Here is a 16,918-nt window from a genome sequence, read left to right as displayed (position 1 = left end):
AGTCCTAAATAAGGCACTGGTCCAGAGAGCTCCAGTGCGGAAGAGGCAATGTGCGATAGCTCCAACCTGGTTCAGCGTCTGAAATGTTGAGAATTTAGCTCTCACTTTTTACATAGGATGAAATTATTATATAAGATGATGGAAGTAAAGGAGTGGGAGAGTGTTTATATAATATCCTACTTCTGTTCACTCCAAATAGTTTCCAACATCTAAAAGCATCTGCTGTTTAAACCTGCCACAGCCTTAACTAAACCCTCTCTATTGCAATTGATCATATGTGGGCAGACTGCTTGTGAGGGGAGTCCTGCTGAAGCCACGAGGACTCCGAACAAGCACAGCAAGCCATTTAAAGAGAGGTCTGAAATGTGTTCTAATAAACTGCAGTCGTAATCAGAGCCCACTGGCAAAACCTCACAAAGAGCAGAATGGGTTTTTCTTCCCCGTTTCTGTTTTACTCTTCTACTTCTGTTCTACTCTGATGTGACTTAATGGAGATGTTGCATTTCATGGAAAATATTCCATTTTGAAGATGATATGTCATTGCTAAATCATAAACAGGGACTGTCAGGTACTGTCAGGGCATACAATATTCAGAAACAACACTGACAAAACAAAATCACTTTTACTTCTAATTATCATTTAAAAAAATATCCCAAAACAGTTAAGGATGTTTCAATGTTTATGGTTTCCCTTACTCACAAGATGTGTGAGTAAGCAATGAGTCAACTGCACAGCTTTCTGATTGTTGGAAGTTCACAAAATTGGTAACATGAAACTGGAATTCATAAAAAATAAAAGGGAAGACACAGTAAATAAGTAGAAAGAGAAAACAAAGCAATTCTGGAGAGCTTCAGAGAGAGGAGATATTTGTTTCAGTTACATAGGCTCTAGCTGCTCATACTGGGGTGGAAAAAGAGTCATTCTGTAATCACTTTCAAATTTTGTGGAAACTGAGAAAAGCTTGTGAAGTTTTCTTTCACCTTGTAGTTGTTAATGTCAATACACATCCCCTCAGCTATTTAGGTTCAGAAATTTTATTCATAAGATTGTTAGATGCAGGATTTAGGGAGTTTGCTTTGCACTTTTCAAAGTATTGGCTGGTTGGTTGCTGTTCTTCCAGTCCGCCCTGCACTTCTGTTAAAATCCCTTACTTTCTTTACCTTCTACTGTTCTGTGCCAGCCCTACAGCACATAGCTTTGCCTCCCAGATGTTCCCTTTAGTGCTGCCAATTCACACTGCCATTCACCTACACAAACACAAAGGAAAGCTTCAGGAGTGCACTACCTTAACCTTGGCTTCCTCCATCTTAATCACCAAGCAGTAGCTAAGCATTATCTTAGTATTTTAGAAGATGAAGATATGACAGCAACATAGCCAATATTCAGGAGACATAAATATGACAATCATGTTGTTGTTAAACAGTATGTCACACTTTGTATACTGCAGGATTTTTACTAGCTGAAGTTTCATCCCTTTGCAGATACTAAGAGAAATGCAAGTTTAAAAATCTCACCTTGACTGAACATGTTTATGCATTCAGAGCCCTCTCTGCTTAGTGTTACTTTGTAGAATTACTACCTTCTAATCCTCGCTCCTCTTAGCCCTTCACAGCGAGCATAGCTGTGCAGGAGAGGAGTCTGCCCAGGCTCAGCAGCTGCTGACAGCCTCACAGCAGCATGCCAAACTCAAGACCAGGCTCTCCCTTATGGAATCTCTCTTGAAAGAGCTGAGATCACCAAAGCAAGCAATTATTTGCTTACCAATTTTTTAGAATTGCCTTTGGGAAGATTTATTTCCCAATATTTTATTTCTTGCTCAGAAATACCAACCAAGCAGAACAACATTCACGACTCACGCATGAAGATGTCCTGATGGTATTCTCAGCCTTCTGTGGGACAAAAATTGAGCAACTCAAAAATTTCTAACTAATTGCTTTTGTAAAACTCAAAACTCAGGAAGTGACTGGACAGCAGGATGTCACTGTCTGGCACATTTGGACATTGTTCATAGGCTTCTGTATAGTGATGAACAGAAATGGTCACTTGATTGACATCTAGTTAATGTGTTCAACAGTATATGTCAGCTTCTGATGCGTGTCAGTTGACATCTGTCACTTATGGGTACATTTCTTAGTGTAGTGACCAAAGAACTAATAAAATGCCATGATGACAGGAACCTGAATGCTAAGGAGTATTTAAACTGTGAACCATTCCCTTCTGACACACAGGGGAAAGTTAATCTTTCACAGAGGGAGCAAAAACTATGCCTGCTGAAGGTGTGGGCAGACAATATGTTTCCTCTGGAGGCAAAGCCAGTGTGTTTCCTGTTCACAGCCTTACAGTATAATTCAGTGCCAGCGCATGCTATTTTTAGTCTGCATCGTTTCAGTGACCTAATTTGTATCCTGCCTCATGCACCCTTTCCAAACAAAGTGACAAAATATGGTACAGGAGTGGGGATGAGTGAGCAGCGGATGAGTCCTGGTTTTCAGAATATTCCTGAAGTGAAAACAAAGGAAGAGAGAGAGAGAAAACTCTGAGCTTTCAGGTTCTTTCTTAATTGGTATAAAAGAGTCTGGGAAGCATCAAATACAATTTAACTTGTAAATATTTTAAATTATTAAATATAGGCCTCACTTTACAGAATAAAATTGCTCTTTCAGTCAAACTAAGAAATCTATCAATAAAAATGAAATATGCTGAACATATTCAGATAGTCTACAAAAAGTGAAATATAGAAGAAAAAGGCACCTCAGCCTGTGCTCTGATTCTTGTCCCTATGCTTGTATGTCCTCAAGATGTTCCCATCCACCATCCTCTCCTGGGTCCAGTCAGTCCTTGACAGACATGTCCTGTTTCCACTGCTTACCATTAGCGATGTCCTTTGGCAGCCTGATCAGCAAATCTTCCTCTCCCACCCCCCTTGCCTTGTCAGTCAGCATCTTTCTCCTTTCTGCACTCACTGTCCAGTTGCTTGTGGTTGACATCACCAGTCCTGGGCCCCCAAGCCTCCACTACCCCTTCTGCTTGCCCTACCCAGCTCCTTTGCTGGGTCTCCTGCCATTCCCCAAACTGCTTGTCCTTTTCTGGTTATCTCATGCCCTCTGCATTTCAATCAACTTTTTCCCCAGTGCTGACACCACTCACAGGTGGACAAGAAATAAAGCCCTGAGGTGCCCAGATCTCCAGCAGATGCAAATGCAGGGCTTTTTTGAAAACAGAAAACTTTGGACTGTTCTCACCAATATGATAAGAGATATCTCCTTGACAGAGAGTCCATCATGTCTTTGACAGGGTTCGCGCTCTCAGGGCAGAGCATGGAAGTGCTATCAAATGAAAGCTCACTTAATATTTTTCAGATGTTAAACATAATTCATTTTCCATTACTGCAGTTCTCAAAGATGGCTACTGTTTGGGCTAAGAAGTTTCAAAAAAAAAATCAGCCTGAGGCAGACATCCAGTGTGGAAAATTTCAGTCCAAGTATGAGAAAGTTATAAGCAACTGAAAACAGGGTCTTATAATGAGAAGTGTCAGACAACATCAGTGCTGGAAAGTGCTACCAGCTTGGCCCATAATACAGGCTTTGTTAAAGACATCACCCAGTATAACGAGTGCTATATCAAGTTATAGGCTAATGCCTTTTGCAACTGCCGAGTTATAAAATCTTTAATGCTCTTTTTGGTTATAATGGTAAACCTGGCAGCAACTGGGAAAGACTTACAAAGCTGGAGAAGTAGAAAACCTGAGTAGAAGTAGAAAACCTGAGGTTTTCTACTGCGGTTAAGTTACAAGACTGGGAACTGCAAAATCTGAATAATATTCTTGGCAACGCCACAAGCTTCCAGCATGACTTAGGTCTAGCTGAAGGTTAACCTCTTGGTGCCTCAGTTTCCTCACCACATTTCTGGGACAGTGCTTATTCCATTTGCTAGGCAGTGCTGGCATCCTGAACTGGCTTTCTGCACTTTAATGACGTGATACCCTAATCCTCTGTAATTTCTCACAAAACGGAAAAATCAAACTTCTCGGCTTTGAATCTATCACTTGCATAATGGGAAGAAAGCAAGGAGGAATTTACTGGAATAATCCGGAAGTTGCAGTTTTGCTGGGCTCTGTCCCCAGAAGCACGGAATCACTGTGTGTCAGCCCTGAAATGTCATATAAACAGCTCTTCGCAGCTCCTGTAAATGGTTTCCTGACTTTGTTAAAGGAAGTGGGCTGTCTACTTACAGCTCTTGTCTGGGTCACGGTGACTAAACCTTACTGCAGCATGCCTTTTTAAAGGCTTGGGTTTGTTTTAAATTGGAAACATTCCCGTAAGCCTCAACAAATAGCAAGGGCGGAGAACATAATATATGTCCTTTGATCCATGGGAGTGCAGAGATGTCTCACCAAGTAGATGTAGCCCAGTTCACCGGTACTCTAATCCACTAATACCAGCAGGAGTTATGGGACTAATTCTATTGCGTAACACTGTAAACATTAGTCATAAATGCTTGTGGAAGATACTGGGGAAAAAAGTAGTGGGAATCTGGAAATTATGAAAATTTGAAATACATTCGTCTATAAATACCCTGACTTCAAACTCCAGAGATCCTCTGGGTCAAATTCTCCTTTTCTTCCATCCACTGGAGCCCCTATATCTCTCAGACCAGTTCAGGAATCATTATCTGATGGCTAAAGAAAAAACAAAACCTGTGTTAAGGTGTCTATTCATGTTAGGTACCAAACATGTATATTCTGCAACCAGTCCTGAGACGTATAGATGTCTGCATAACTGTTCACCATGTTGTTGTTTGCATAAACTTAATTGAACATACTCATGCAGAATACAATTATTCTGATATACTAAGCTACTCTACATGTGATTAAAAACTAACAATGTGTCCTGGGAACAGTTAGCAAAACTGCCAGAATGCAGATAAAAACTGCCCTATTAAAATGCAAAAATCGGTATTTATCTTTCTTGTTATCCCTGTGGGGGCCATTACATGCAATAATGAAAAGATGTCCCTTGAAATGGCATTACTTTTTAATGAGGCTTTTACTCATTGAGCCATAATCTCCATTTTATTAATTACAAGCAGAAATGGTTCCCTAAACCCTGTACTGCTGAGTTCAAGTGGCTTCTAAAGCTGAGCATTCCCAGTCAGACTTGGACAATTCAGCAGGTGTTGGGTAAATTAAAGATGTGGGTTGTCTTTATGAGCCAAGCGTATGAAGATCCAGCAAGGACGTTTACACATCATGATGCTGGCTTCTAGGCAGTTCTGCAACGTATTCTGTAGCACTTGAATTTTTTGCAATCCTCTGGTTAACAAAAAACAACCAGGACACCCACCGCGATTGCATGCTATTATTATTTGTCCCCATGGGCACTACTGTGCTTTCCGTTTACTGTGGCACTTGTCTTCATTCAGAGCGTGAACAGTCAGACACTAACTGCTGGCACAGGGCTCCAGCTCTGACTCATTTGCCCTATTCTATACTCAGTGGTACTTAGAAAACCCCACCATGAAGGGACTCAAACCTTGTGTTTCAGTAAAAGCCTGTTTTTTCCCTTCATCTGTCAAAAGCTCATATCTTCCTGAGCTTTTGACCAACAAATTACTCTTGGTTAAAGCAGTGTGGTAAATGTGATGATCCATAATCATGGCTACCACTGCTCCTATTAGTATTCAGGGCTTTACTATACATTTGACATGGGAACTGCTTTATTCTGCAACAGAGGGAAACATCTAATTCTGCAAACCGTCACTCCAGAGGCTGCTTAAAACTTGACAGTTCTGAGATTATTTTTATGATAAAATAGTAAATTGTTGCCAACACAAAGGTGAATTGTTCAGGCTGTCAGTCCAGAGTCTCATAACATGGACGAAAATCTGGAGTTCAGGGGCCACGGGGGAGCTAACAAAACATTATTAAAGTTAGAAAATTAAGTAATCTAAAGCAAGGAAATTCCAAGATGAATTGACCCTCACCAGCTACAAGCCTCCCTTTTCTTTTCTAAATTCAGTTTATCTTTTCTCGTCCTTATGCCCCAGGTCATTTCATCTCTGCATTTTATGGTGGTGGCTTTCTCTCAGGTAATGTCTGAATATCAAAAAGAGAGAGAAAAGAAGGAGAGAAAAAATCTGCCAATACTGAAAGTGTGGGGGCTTTTTCAGGTCCATAAAGGAACAACCTATAGTGACATTAAACTGAGAAGCTGTAGTAAGTCTTTCCTAATCATCTGCGCTACAGTTTTTCAGAGCTTGGCCATTTTCATAGAATCTTAGAATCACAGAATAGTTAGGGTTGGAAAGGACCTTAAGATCATCTAGTTCCAACCCCCCTGCCATCGGCTGGGACACCTCACACTAAATCATATCACCCAAGGCTCTGTCCAACCTGCCCTTGAACACTGCCAGGGATGGAGCATTCACAGCTTCCCTGGGCAACCTATTCCAGTGCCTCACCACCCTAACAGGAAAGAATTTCCTCCTTATATCCAACCTAAACTTCCCCTGTTTAAGTTTTAACCCGTTACCCCTTGTCCTATCACTACAGTCCCGAATGAAGAGTCCCTCCCCAGCATCCCTACAGGCCCCCTTCAGATACTAGAAGGTTTCTATGAGGTCTCCATGCAGCCTTCTCTTCTCCAGGCTGAACAGCCCCAACTTTCTCAGCCTGTCTTCATACGAGAGGTGCTCCAGCCCACTGATCATCCTCGTGGCCTTTCTCTGGACTTGTTCCAACAGTTCCATGTCCTTTTTATGCTGAGGACACCAGAACTGCACACAATACTCCAGGTGAGGTCTCACAAGAGCAGAGTAAAGGGGCAGGATCACCTCCTTCAACCTGCTGGTCACGCTCCTTTTGATGCAGCCCAGGATACGGTTGGCTTTCTGAGCTGTGAGCTCACACTGCCAGCTCATGCTCATTTTCTCATCGACCAGCACCCCCAAGTCCTTCACCACAGGGCTGCTCTGAATCTCTTCTCTGCCCAACCTGTAGCTGTGCCTGGCATTGCTCCGGCTCAGGTGTAGGACCTTGCACTTGTCATGGTTAAACTTCATGAGGTTGGCATCAGCCCCCCTCACGAGCGTGTCAAGGTCCCTCTGGATGGCATTCCTTCCCTCCAGCGTATTTTGAGACAGATGTTCATAGCCAGCCCTGTTATTTACAAAGGCACTACATCAAAACCTGCAGATACTAACATTGCTTAAAGAAAAGCTTGCCAATGATTTTTAAATGGGCAAATTAATTTATTTTTCCCTAGCCTTTTTCTTGGAAGTTGCTGAACTGTTCAGCTAAAACGTTCCACAGAGCAAAATATAGTCTGAGTCAGATAGCATGGAAACTATCATCACTAATGATTGAAGTGTGGCAAGACTGTAAATAGGAGAGTTCAGGTCTCTGGATTAGTCAATATTAATTATAGGTGGGGCTATCAAACCATTCTACATGATAAATTGCCATAACTTCCATTTCACAGCCTGAAAACCTCTGATCTTTGTGGGAGGTTGGTTGGCAGTACAGTCCCTTAGAGAGGAGTACAGCATGCGGAGGTTCCCCAAGGTCACGTAGTAGCTGCTGGTGGATCTGGGATGGCATTCAGGAGGGCTGACCTCAGATCTCTTCTATAACCACAGACTGTCCTTGATCTTGTTTGGCTTGGTAATGCTTCCTCTGTCTTGGTCACATCACTTTCCCATACTTTTCTTCACTGCTGTCTCTGTCTTCTTTTTCTACAATTTCCTTGGCTTCCCATCTCACAGTGTTTCAGCATTTACCCTTACACTTTCCCTGGACATCTGACTCCCTGAGAGTTTAACCCAGTTTGGCTGCCTTCAAGGAGAGTTATGGTTTCCATTCTGGCAGGCAGCAGAGCTGGGTACATATTCTCTCCCCACATTCACCCTCTTCACCTCAAGCTTCTTGACTTCTGTTCGGCCTCCAGAGAAAAAAGGAGATGGGCTGGCTTGCTTTCTTGGTAGCTGTGGGAGGAAGAGCTGGAAGCCTGGTCTAGTATCTTTAGGACTTGTTTATATGTCACATTCCACGTGGTATAGGAAAGTAACATTATATATGACCGTAACCTCTGGTTAGTGACATTTGGCAGTTATATGGTTTGATTGCACCATATTTATCTTGCCTCAGGCAAGTCTTAATTATGAACGTTCTGATTTTTCCACCAGTCTTCCCAGGAAGTTCACCATGCCCACATCAATCAGATCTGTTTTATTTAAGCCCTTCCAAAGATGTGCTTTTTTGGTTAGATTGAATGTGTCTAGGTTGAATGCGAGGTTTTCCAAAGTGACTTCATTTCCTAGTACGAAAGAAGTGGAGGGGCTCGATGTGTGTCCCAGTGCCCAGTCAGGCCTGGCTGGCTGAGCCGGGGCTGGCAGTGAGGACTGGGGCTGTCCACCATGAGAGGTGCAGAGAGGTGAGCAGCTATCACCCAGAGGATCTCTGTCCCTGGAAAGGGAGAGGTCTCTGTCATTCCCTCCTATCCAGGGGTGTCTCATTTTGTGCGTACCTTTGTGCTGACTGCTGGGGCATGCACAGCAGAACTGCTGTCACAGGTGACCTTCCAGGTTCTTGTAAACCACAAGAACATAAAGAACGCAAACAGTGAAGTTACTCAGACACCCCATTAACTTGCTGGGACAGAGATGGAGCTAATAAATCCCTAAAAACACAAGTTGAAGGCCCTGTCAGGTGTTTTGTCACCACACTTCCCAGGCACTGGAAAACCAGGGCAGAGCCATCCAAACTGACTTTTTATCCAGGCCAAAGACTATACACAAGCAGCTAAAGAGCTTTCATACCCATCTGTCCCTAGAAGCAATGCAGCTGTAGTTGCCAGGGTGCCATGCCAACATTAATCTTCCCTCCCAAAGCCAGTTGGCTGGCTTTTGGTGTCTGTGTATCTTTGGCATAAGCAATTCACAACTCCCAGATAGCTGGGAGCCCACTGCACCATGATATTGTTTTTCTTTTTACTTCCTTCTAGAGGAATTGGCAGGATCACCTGCAAACCCTCCTGGGCCCAACAGCAAAAGCTGAAAGGTTTGGTCTGAGTGGGTTCTGATTTGTCCCCTGGAGCTAATGGAAAAAAATACACTTAATTTGGCAGGCCAGGTAGAGGTGCTTGACCTCCAAGTCTTTGCCTCTTCATTAGTTTTGCTTTACAGAAGCTGCAGCAGCAAAGCAGGGTGGGCAGTCCCTCTTGCTCTACCCAGACGTGGCCCAGTGCAATGCAGATCTGGACTTCCCAGGCCTTTTATCAAACCAGCAAATGCAGCCAGGCTGCCAAGCCCAAACTTTCAAAAGTCAGAAACAGCTCCAGACCATCACAGAAGTTGTTTAAAACCACAAGGTGTTTCTCAGATGTTTCCTCTGGGCACTGCGTTTTTATTCCATTTTCAAGTACAAACCAAGAGAAACATACTTATTCTAAAAAAAAAGAAACCCTGAAAATATTTCGTGTGAGCACTAGATTCCAAAAGATTAAGAGTCACGAAGGCTTTCAACTCTCATAAAAACTCTGGAAATAACTTAATTTTAATTTCAAAACCCTCTGAGGTATAAAAGGAACATTTTTGATAAAGCAATTCTGACTCATTCTGACACATTTTATCTTCATTCATGCATGCTTTTGATGCAGACTGTGTCTTGGATTGCAAAGCCTCATGTGTGTGTGTGTTTTGTTTCTTTTACCTTCACAGCTTTTTTTGGAAAATACCTCAATGAATACAATGGCAGCTACATCCCTCCTGGGTGGAGAGAGTGGGTTGGATTAGTGAAGAATTCTCGCTTCTATAATTACACCATTTCTCGCAATGGTAACAAAGAGAAGCATGGATTTGATTATGCAAAGGTACTTTCCAGACACATAAATGCCACATCATTAATCCATATTAAGATAACTTTCAGATAATTTATTAACCAGATAATTAATTAATTAACCAATTACAACCACAAAATTGAGATGTCATTTTCTCTCCATGTCACCGCAGATTGATTTCCACGTAAGAATATTAATCACACAGTGGATTAATCACAAGGGCTCTTCAATAGAGCCTGGTGATTCATCCCTTCCTTTCTCCCTTCCTCCTCCCTCTGCTAGAAAGTGATGGATTGATGGCAGAAGCAAATAATAAATAAAGACCTTTCCCCAAAATAATTGTGTCCCTTGCGCTACTGAAATCTGAATGGAGCTGAGTGCTGTCAGTTACTACCCACATAAGAGACCTTGGTTAATGTTGTTTTGCATTATACAGTGGACACCAAAAAAAAGGCTGTGAGCCTTTGGTGTCAGACTCTGGGTGTGACTATGAGAAAAGATAAGCAGGAGAATACAGCCATTGGAAAACTTCAGAGCTTGTTTATGCTTTTGACAAAGTTTGGAAAGTATGCCAAGGTAACCTTCCCACTGCTGTGAAGTTTCTCAGAAAGGCTTAGGAGTGCAGATCGCAGACTTTCCAGCCTGGAGAAAGCAATCTGGAATTTCCTCAGACTGTAGCTTACGGAAGATGATACAGATGTTGCAGCTGTGGTTTCTGACCCATGTAATGAGATTTTATTGGAAGCTTGCAATGCCTGTTTCTGATTTCCCCACATGTAGAAATTACATGATTATATATTTATATATATATAAAAAAAAAAGAAATAAAGAATATTGGTTAGTTATACATTCCTTACACACCCTGAGTATGTAGCTAGAATAAATAGGGAAATAGGAGGAGAGTAAATGCTTTTGGAGAACGGTCATACAGGCGTTTTACTTGAACAGGCCGCAAACCCAGAAATTATCACAACCCTGCTGCCTCACATTCATTGAAAACCAAAGTGGAAACCAAAAGGTGACTCACTGTCTCTTCCATATCCTTGCAGAGATTGTAGCAGCCAGGTTTACCGGGTGTGCTCTGAGCATGCTACAGGAGAGGGGAAGGGGCAGGGGGGACAGGGAACGGGTGAGCATGGAGGTCACAGCTGGTTGGCTTGTCCTAGTACTGACATGAGACACAGATCTTGTCCCTCAGGCTCTGCTTTTGCAGCTGTTCGGGGCCTCGAATCCACAACATAAGATTAGTCATGCCTGGAAGTGCTTGAAATTACAAACATTGTCTCAGCACTTTCTCAATGAAGCTCGCGCTAGACCTCCAGGCCAACAGTGAATACTCCAAGGTGACAGGTGGTTTAATTTAAGTTTTCATCTTTTTTTTCTTAGTTCCATTTCCTCCCTTCCCCTTGTAGGCTTCCATTTGCCACCTTGGCTGTGGGTTAAGCCAGTTTATTAGCAAGTCACAACCTTAATCTCAGCAGCTGCACTTCTTAAAGTTGCACAATCAAATTAACAGAGCCTGCAGGAATTCAACTGCTCCCTGCATTGGCTTTTGCAGTTTCTTCGGTAAAGATTTTTGCAATCTGCTACCTGTTGTAGCTTTCTTCCACTTTGTACATATGTAAAAGTACACTCTGAACAAAATGTAGGCAAAAATTGTTTATGTAAACAGAAAACTAATGCAAGTGTCAATGATTTCTTGCAGTTAGGAGTCATTACCTTGTGAAAGTGTTTTCTCAGTGAAATTCAAGAAGCATATCTTTGTCAGTATAGTCTGTTATTTTTAAATGTTACCTAGCATTATATTACAAAATCTGATAATCATATTTACTTAATGCCTTCTGTTGTACCTGATTTGCAAAATACTGTCTCATTTTGTGTGGCATCTCCTGCTTAAGAAAGCAATTCCTGCTCAGTCTCCCCTATGCTCCCTTGAATCATACATCTCTTTGATGGCATGTTTTTACTTCCTGATCAAGCTTCAATGAGGGCTTGAAAATAGCGTAATAACATGATAGTATGTGATCTAATTAATCTTGCACTTTGTAACTTTTGCTTTGTGTTAATCATATGTTCCAGGACTACTTCACAGACCTAATCACTAATGAAAGCATTAATTACTTCAGAATGTCTAAGAGGATATATCCCCATAGGCCCATAATGATGGTCATCAGCCACGCTGCGCCCCATGGCCCCGAGGATTCGGCACCACAGTTCTCAGAGCTCTACCCCAATGCTTCACAGCATATGTAAGTCAAATTCACATGCTGCCAGACCCACTCCTTGTAGCTGCTTCTTTTGAGATACTTGTTTATGGAGACGTTGCAGGAACAGAAAATTCAAATGTAGGAAACTCATAGTAAGCAGCGAATGTTTGCTTGTTTCTTTTGCCGTGCTTGCTCCTCTCGGGGAGAAGAGTGACAGCTCTAGCCATTATTAAAGCAGAGAGAAGCTCTTTTCCTCCTGGGAAGTTGTGGGAGATTAAAAGGTCAGTATTTGGCTTTGTAAGGGCAGCTTCTTACAATACCCTGAAAATATGTAGACACAGGTCAGGATCTGTTGGAAAGATATTACTTCCTTAGTCTTCCTCTAGGATATGTGCTTCCTGGGCAATAACTAAGTGAATACACTGAGAGTAAAAACACCCTTTCGTAGCTTTCGAGTGCAGCAGATTTGCTTATAGACTAGATGCCCGCAGATTCCCAAAATAGCCTTTTAAAGACTGCATTTTTAAATTAAATATGCTTAATCTTTTCTGGTCACTACAATAATAATTTTTGAAGAATTCTTCACTTTGTTTCTAGAACTGGAACCAACTCCAGGTAAAAATCTGTGGATAGTCCTGGATTCCACATCTTGCTTAATACCTTCTTAAGCATCTTCTGGGTCCTTTTCCTCATAGTGAGGTGTTATGGAAGCTTTCCACTGCCTTTCTGTGTACCATGGGCATGTAGACCACTTTTTCCATTTGTGCTTAAACGATGTCTTTGCACCTGTTTCCACACAGGAAAAAAGTCTAATAAAATACTTTACCTGGACTGTATATTGATTTGACCTCTGAGGTTGAGGAGGAATCACCTTCATCACACAGTGAAAAACCTCTTTGATCTACAAATTGCATTTTGGACATTCTAGCTCACACTAGGGGATGTTTTTCATAGTTATATTAACTACTTTAAAATTGCAAAGAGTAGTAATTGCTGCATAAACTGCATGCATAAACTCATCACTAGTTATGGCAAGAAAGACACTGTTCATGGCACATGGTTGAATATTTGTTAGTTTGTACTTTTTTGTCCTCTTATTGGCTGCTACTTTCTAGATATGCCACTTTCCCTTACATACTTAACTGTATTTTTCTTTTCCTATATTCTCAATGATCCCACATTCCTGAGTCTAGACTTTGCAAGTAAAGCAAACCAGCCAGCAGTGATTCGTAGCTATTTAGATGTTCAGGATAATTTCTACCTGTGTAGAGAAGTGATGAGATTCAAGTTTGTATATATTCACTTTAAACTGGTTCTCAGGTAATCATGCTGAAGAATTATTATCACCTTTTTATATCCAAAAAGTAAAATAAGATAGACACGAACGCATAAAACCTGCCATATTGGGTTGTATGAAAGAACTTTCTAACTCAGTATCCTGACTTATGTGATTCAGCAGAAAGCAGCAGGGATTGTTTGAGGGGGGGGGGAGGGACAACACTCAGATAGAGAAAACCTCACCAACAAACTGGGAGAGGTTCATTTTCCCTGTTTTTCCAGCTTCTGAAAATTACCAGTTCAGGCAAAGCATCAGGCCACTGTGCCCCGTTCCCTCTGTATCAGTCTGATCACTACTTGAACTGCTGTGTCAGCCCCACATCTTGTGGCAACAAGTTCCACAGTGTCAGCCCATGCACTGGGGACAAAGGACTGCCTTTTCTTTCCTTCTAACCTGGAGCTTGCCCATGCAGGGTGTCCCCTGCTTCCCATCTTGTGAAGAATAATGAAAGTCACTACATCAAATTTAATGGACCTCTCCCATGTCTTCTTTCAGTAACCCCTTTTCATAGGAAGACAGTTATATCTATTTGTTGTCGCTCTGTTCAACAGATTGCTTCCCATTTAGTGGCACAGATTGCCTGGCCTCAGGCAAGCCATCCTGTCTGCTGGGGGACTATCCATCATTCAAGAGTAGAATTGAAACGTTTCCGCTTAGCTGTGGGGACTGTGTCTGGAAGAAAAGCACTGAATCTTTGTATCTCACCCTACCTCAGGCCAAAGCAACTCATTTTAGGCTCCATGCTCAGTGTCTTCTGATAAAAGAGTGCTTGTAGGAGCTTGCATTGGTTTATCATGCTCCTGGCACTTTCTACTGCTTTGTGTTTTCAGCCTACTTGTTTTCTAGCTTGTGCTGCTAGAACCAAGGGTTTAGCTAATGTCCAAAATTATAATGCCCTCTCCACCTTACAGATTGGATGATACCTGCAAATACCAAGTAAAGATCCTGGTTATCTGTTTGCAGGCTCAGTTTCATTTCAGTACTTAATTTAATTTTTATTTGCATGGACTACTGGGGTCTGAATACCTTGCTCTGCTAGGCTGCTTGTGAGATAGCCCAGAATACGAGACTCAGCTGTGCTGCTTCTTGTCTTCTGGTGGGGTTGATTTTTTGGCAACCTTCTTGCAAAGAGGTTTTTTTTCTATTATGACCTTAAGAGGTCCTTGTTGGGTTGTTTTGTGTTTCTTATTTCATTGACTGACTGCATGTGTCTGCAGACTAAGAAATGAGACAAACTGAGGATAAACTGCCAATCTGGGTGGCTGAGGCCTCCAAATAACTGATTTCCTAGCAAAAAAAAATATTAGCGACATACTCTAAAAGATATAGGAAGTTTAGTTCTCATGGAAATATTCTGTGTTCCCTGTGAAAACAGCACAAGAACAATAAGATCGCTCCTGCCAAGGTTTGTGTAATTTGAACGTTTAACCCTTAGGTTCTCTTCCTTGGTGGTCAAGCAACATTTGTATCCCTTTCTTTCTGACCTCGGGTGGCAGCCATCTGACCTTGGATTTTGTTTTTAAAAATGTACTTGCTATATCGTGTTACTGTAACGCCTACCTCCAACAAAGAAGGGAAACCAGGTCAAAAGCTGCTTGCTGGCTTTACAAACTGGAATGGAAGGTTATGCCTACAAACCAAGGATTAAGATAGCCTGTCAACCACTTGTGACGGGAAGTTTTGCTTAAAAGGACAGTAGCTGAAGCAGACCCTTAAATTACGTGATGTTTCTTTTCTAGTAAAGTACCTGTCATGTGATTGAAATATTACCTTTATAAATTAAAAAAAAAAAAAAGCAAACCCAAGCACAAATAAAATATTTGTTTAGAAGAAGTTTTCCACTTGCACATATGAAGAGGGGAGTGGCCGCAGCAGGAAATGCTCCAGTTCAGGGAGAGTATTTCTGCCCACAAAAGTGGGCGTCTGTTGGTCTCATTTCCGCACTTAACAATGTGGAAAGAAGAAAATCAAATGAAAGCAGCAGCAAAGTCCGTAAGATTTATGAAAAATCATCAAAAATGAAAAGAAAAGGAAGAATTACAAACCAGTGTTAACCTTACAGTCCTGCAGTCCTGTCCTCCTCAGCAAAACCAGCCTTCTTGAGCGGCATGAAGAGTCTTGCAAGGACAAGAAAGGTAATGATGTATACACTGCTTAATCATTAATTTTAAGTGGTTCCTGCTAATTCTCATTAGCTGCAGTTTAACATGAAACGCAGGCTATATCATCCTGGAAGCAGCAGACACTCTACTGTTTTTAAGCATCCGTTCTCTCTCTCACTCTCCCACCTTAAATATGTCCTATTTGTGACACCTAAAAATATTTCTGAAAATTTATCCTGGCTACTATCACCATAATGAGTGATATATTTTCTGAAAAGAAATCATACTAATGCGTCTACTCTAGCTATGGCTCTAGAAGTCATTTTTGTGGAAGAAAATAGGATTTGAGAAGATGTACTAGATGAAAGCAATACTTAGATTTTTGCTGTGGTAAAGAACATCATCTGTGGGGGAATAGGGTTGGTAGACCTTTAGAAATATTGCTAAATATGAAGTTATGACACAAGAGATGGCTCTCTAGGTGTCCCTGGCAGCTGTTACAGGGCAATCTTGTTCCATCAGACAGCTGAGCGGAAAAGCACTGACCCAAAAAGATGGTCTAATGAAAACCTGAATTCCCAGTTATGTTCAGGGTCTCTGGCACTTTACTTCCCTTTACCTTCCAGTGTGAGCCAGTCTTGGGGGAACTGTGAATCATACCTAAGCTGTTTATAAGCTGTGAAGTAAACAAACATTAGAAGCAAAAATCTGCGGGAGGCAGGTTTACTGAAGAATGTAAAAAATGGAAATCTGAAACATTGATGTCTGTGCTGAGTTAAAGATCCTTGGGCTGGCAGGGGGACTGACAGCCAGATTAGATAGACTGGAAGCTATACTGTTGCCAAGCTGAAAATCTAAGGGGGAGCAGCTACAAGTGGTATCTTGGAAGAGACTGGAAAGTTTCCCAAGATAATGTGAGAAAATGTAGGTAATTCAGGAGGCAAAGCTTTATGTTTAAAGATACTGTGAAGGGTGCTGATTGACCATGTCTGGCTGTAGCCGTGTGTTTGCAGTAGCGAAGCATGCAGAACAGTTCTGTTGCACTTCTGCATCCCCATTCAGCCTTAACTGTGAATCTGGGGTGTGAGATGGCTGTATTCAGGGTGCCTTCTAATTGCTGAGTCTGAGTCACCAGTTATGATGGTACTTCTTGTACTGTGGGCACTTACCCATTAGAGTGGGATTGTACATTTGAATCAATAATAAATCTTCACATGTTAGTCTGTTCTGTCACTGCTGGGCTGAGGTCTACTTGGAGTCCCAACTTAGAGATTAATGATCAAAATCATTGCTCACATCATTGCCAGTGTACAGGACTAGAAGAAATAGTGTGATACAGAAATGCAGTAAGATTCTAGTTACACAATTAACTTCTATATCAGCAAGAAATATTTTTTCCTAAAATGAAAAGGTGTCATATTTAACGGGTAGCAACTT

At 41.7% G+C, this 16,918-nt stretch overlaps 1 protein-coding gene across 5 annotated transcripts in view; it reads left to right on the top strand.

Annotated features, from left to right (window-relative positions):
• SULF1 (sulfatase 1) overlaps positions 1-16,918 on the top strand; it is a 123,137-nt gene that overhangs the window by 68,545 nt on the left and 37,674 nt on the right. For all 5 annotated transcript variants that reach the window (XM_062633221.1, XM_062633219.1, XM_062633220.1 and 2 more), the window contains 2 exons: positions 9,715-9,866; positions 11,913-12,082. In XM_062633221.1, coding sequence (XP_062489205.1) covers positions 9,715-9,866; positions 11,913-12,082 — 322 coding nt within the window. The remainder of the gene's footprint in view (positions 1-9,714; positions 9,867-11,912; positions 12,083-16,918) is intronic.

Source organism: Pezoporus occidentalis, unplaced genomic scaffold, assembly GCF_034315485.1.
Source record: "Pezoporus occidentalis ecotype Australia unplaced genomic scaffold, CSIRO_AGI_Poc_V1 ctg4, whole genome shotgun sequence".
Lineage (NCBI taxonomy): Eukaryota > Metazoa > Chordata > Aves > Psittaciformes > Psittacidae > Pezoporus > Pezoporus occidentalis.
This window is presented reverse-complemented; position numbering and strand designations above follow the sequence as displayed.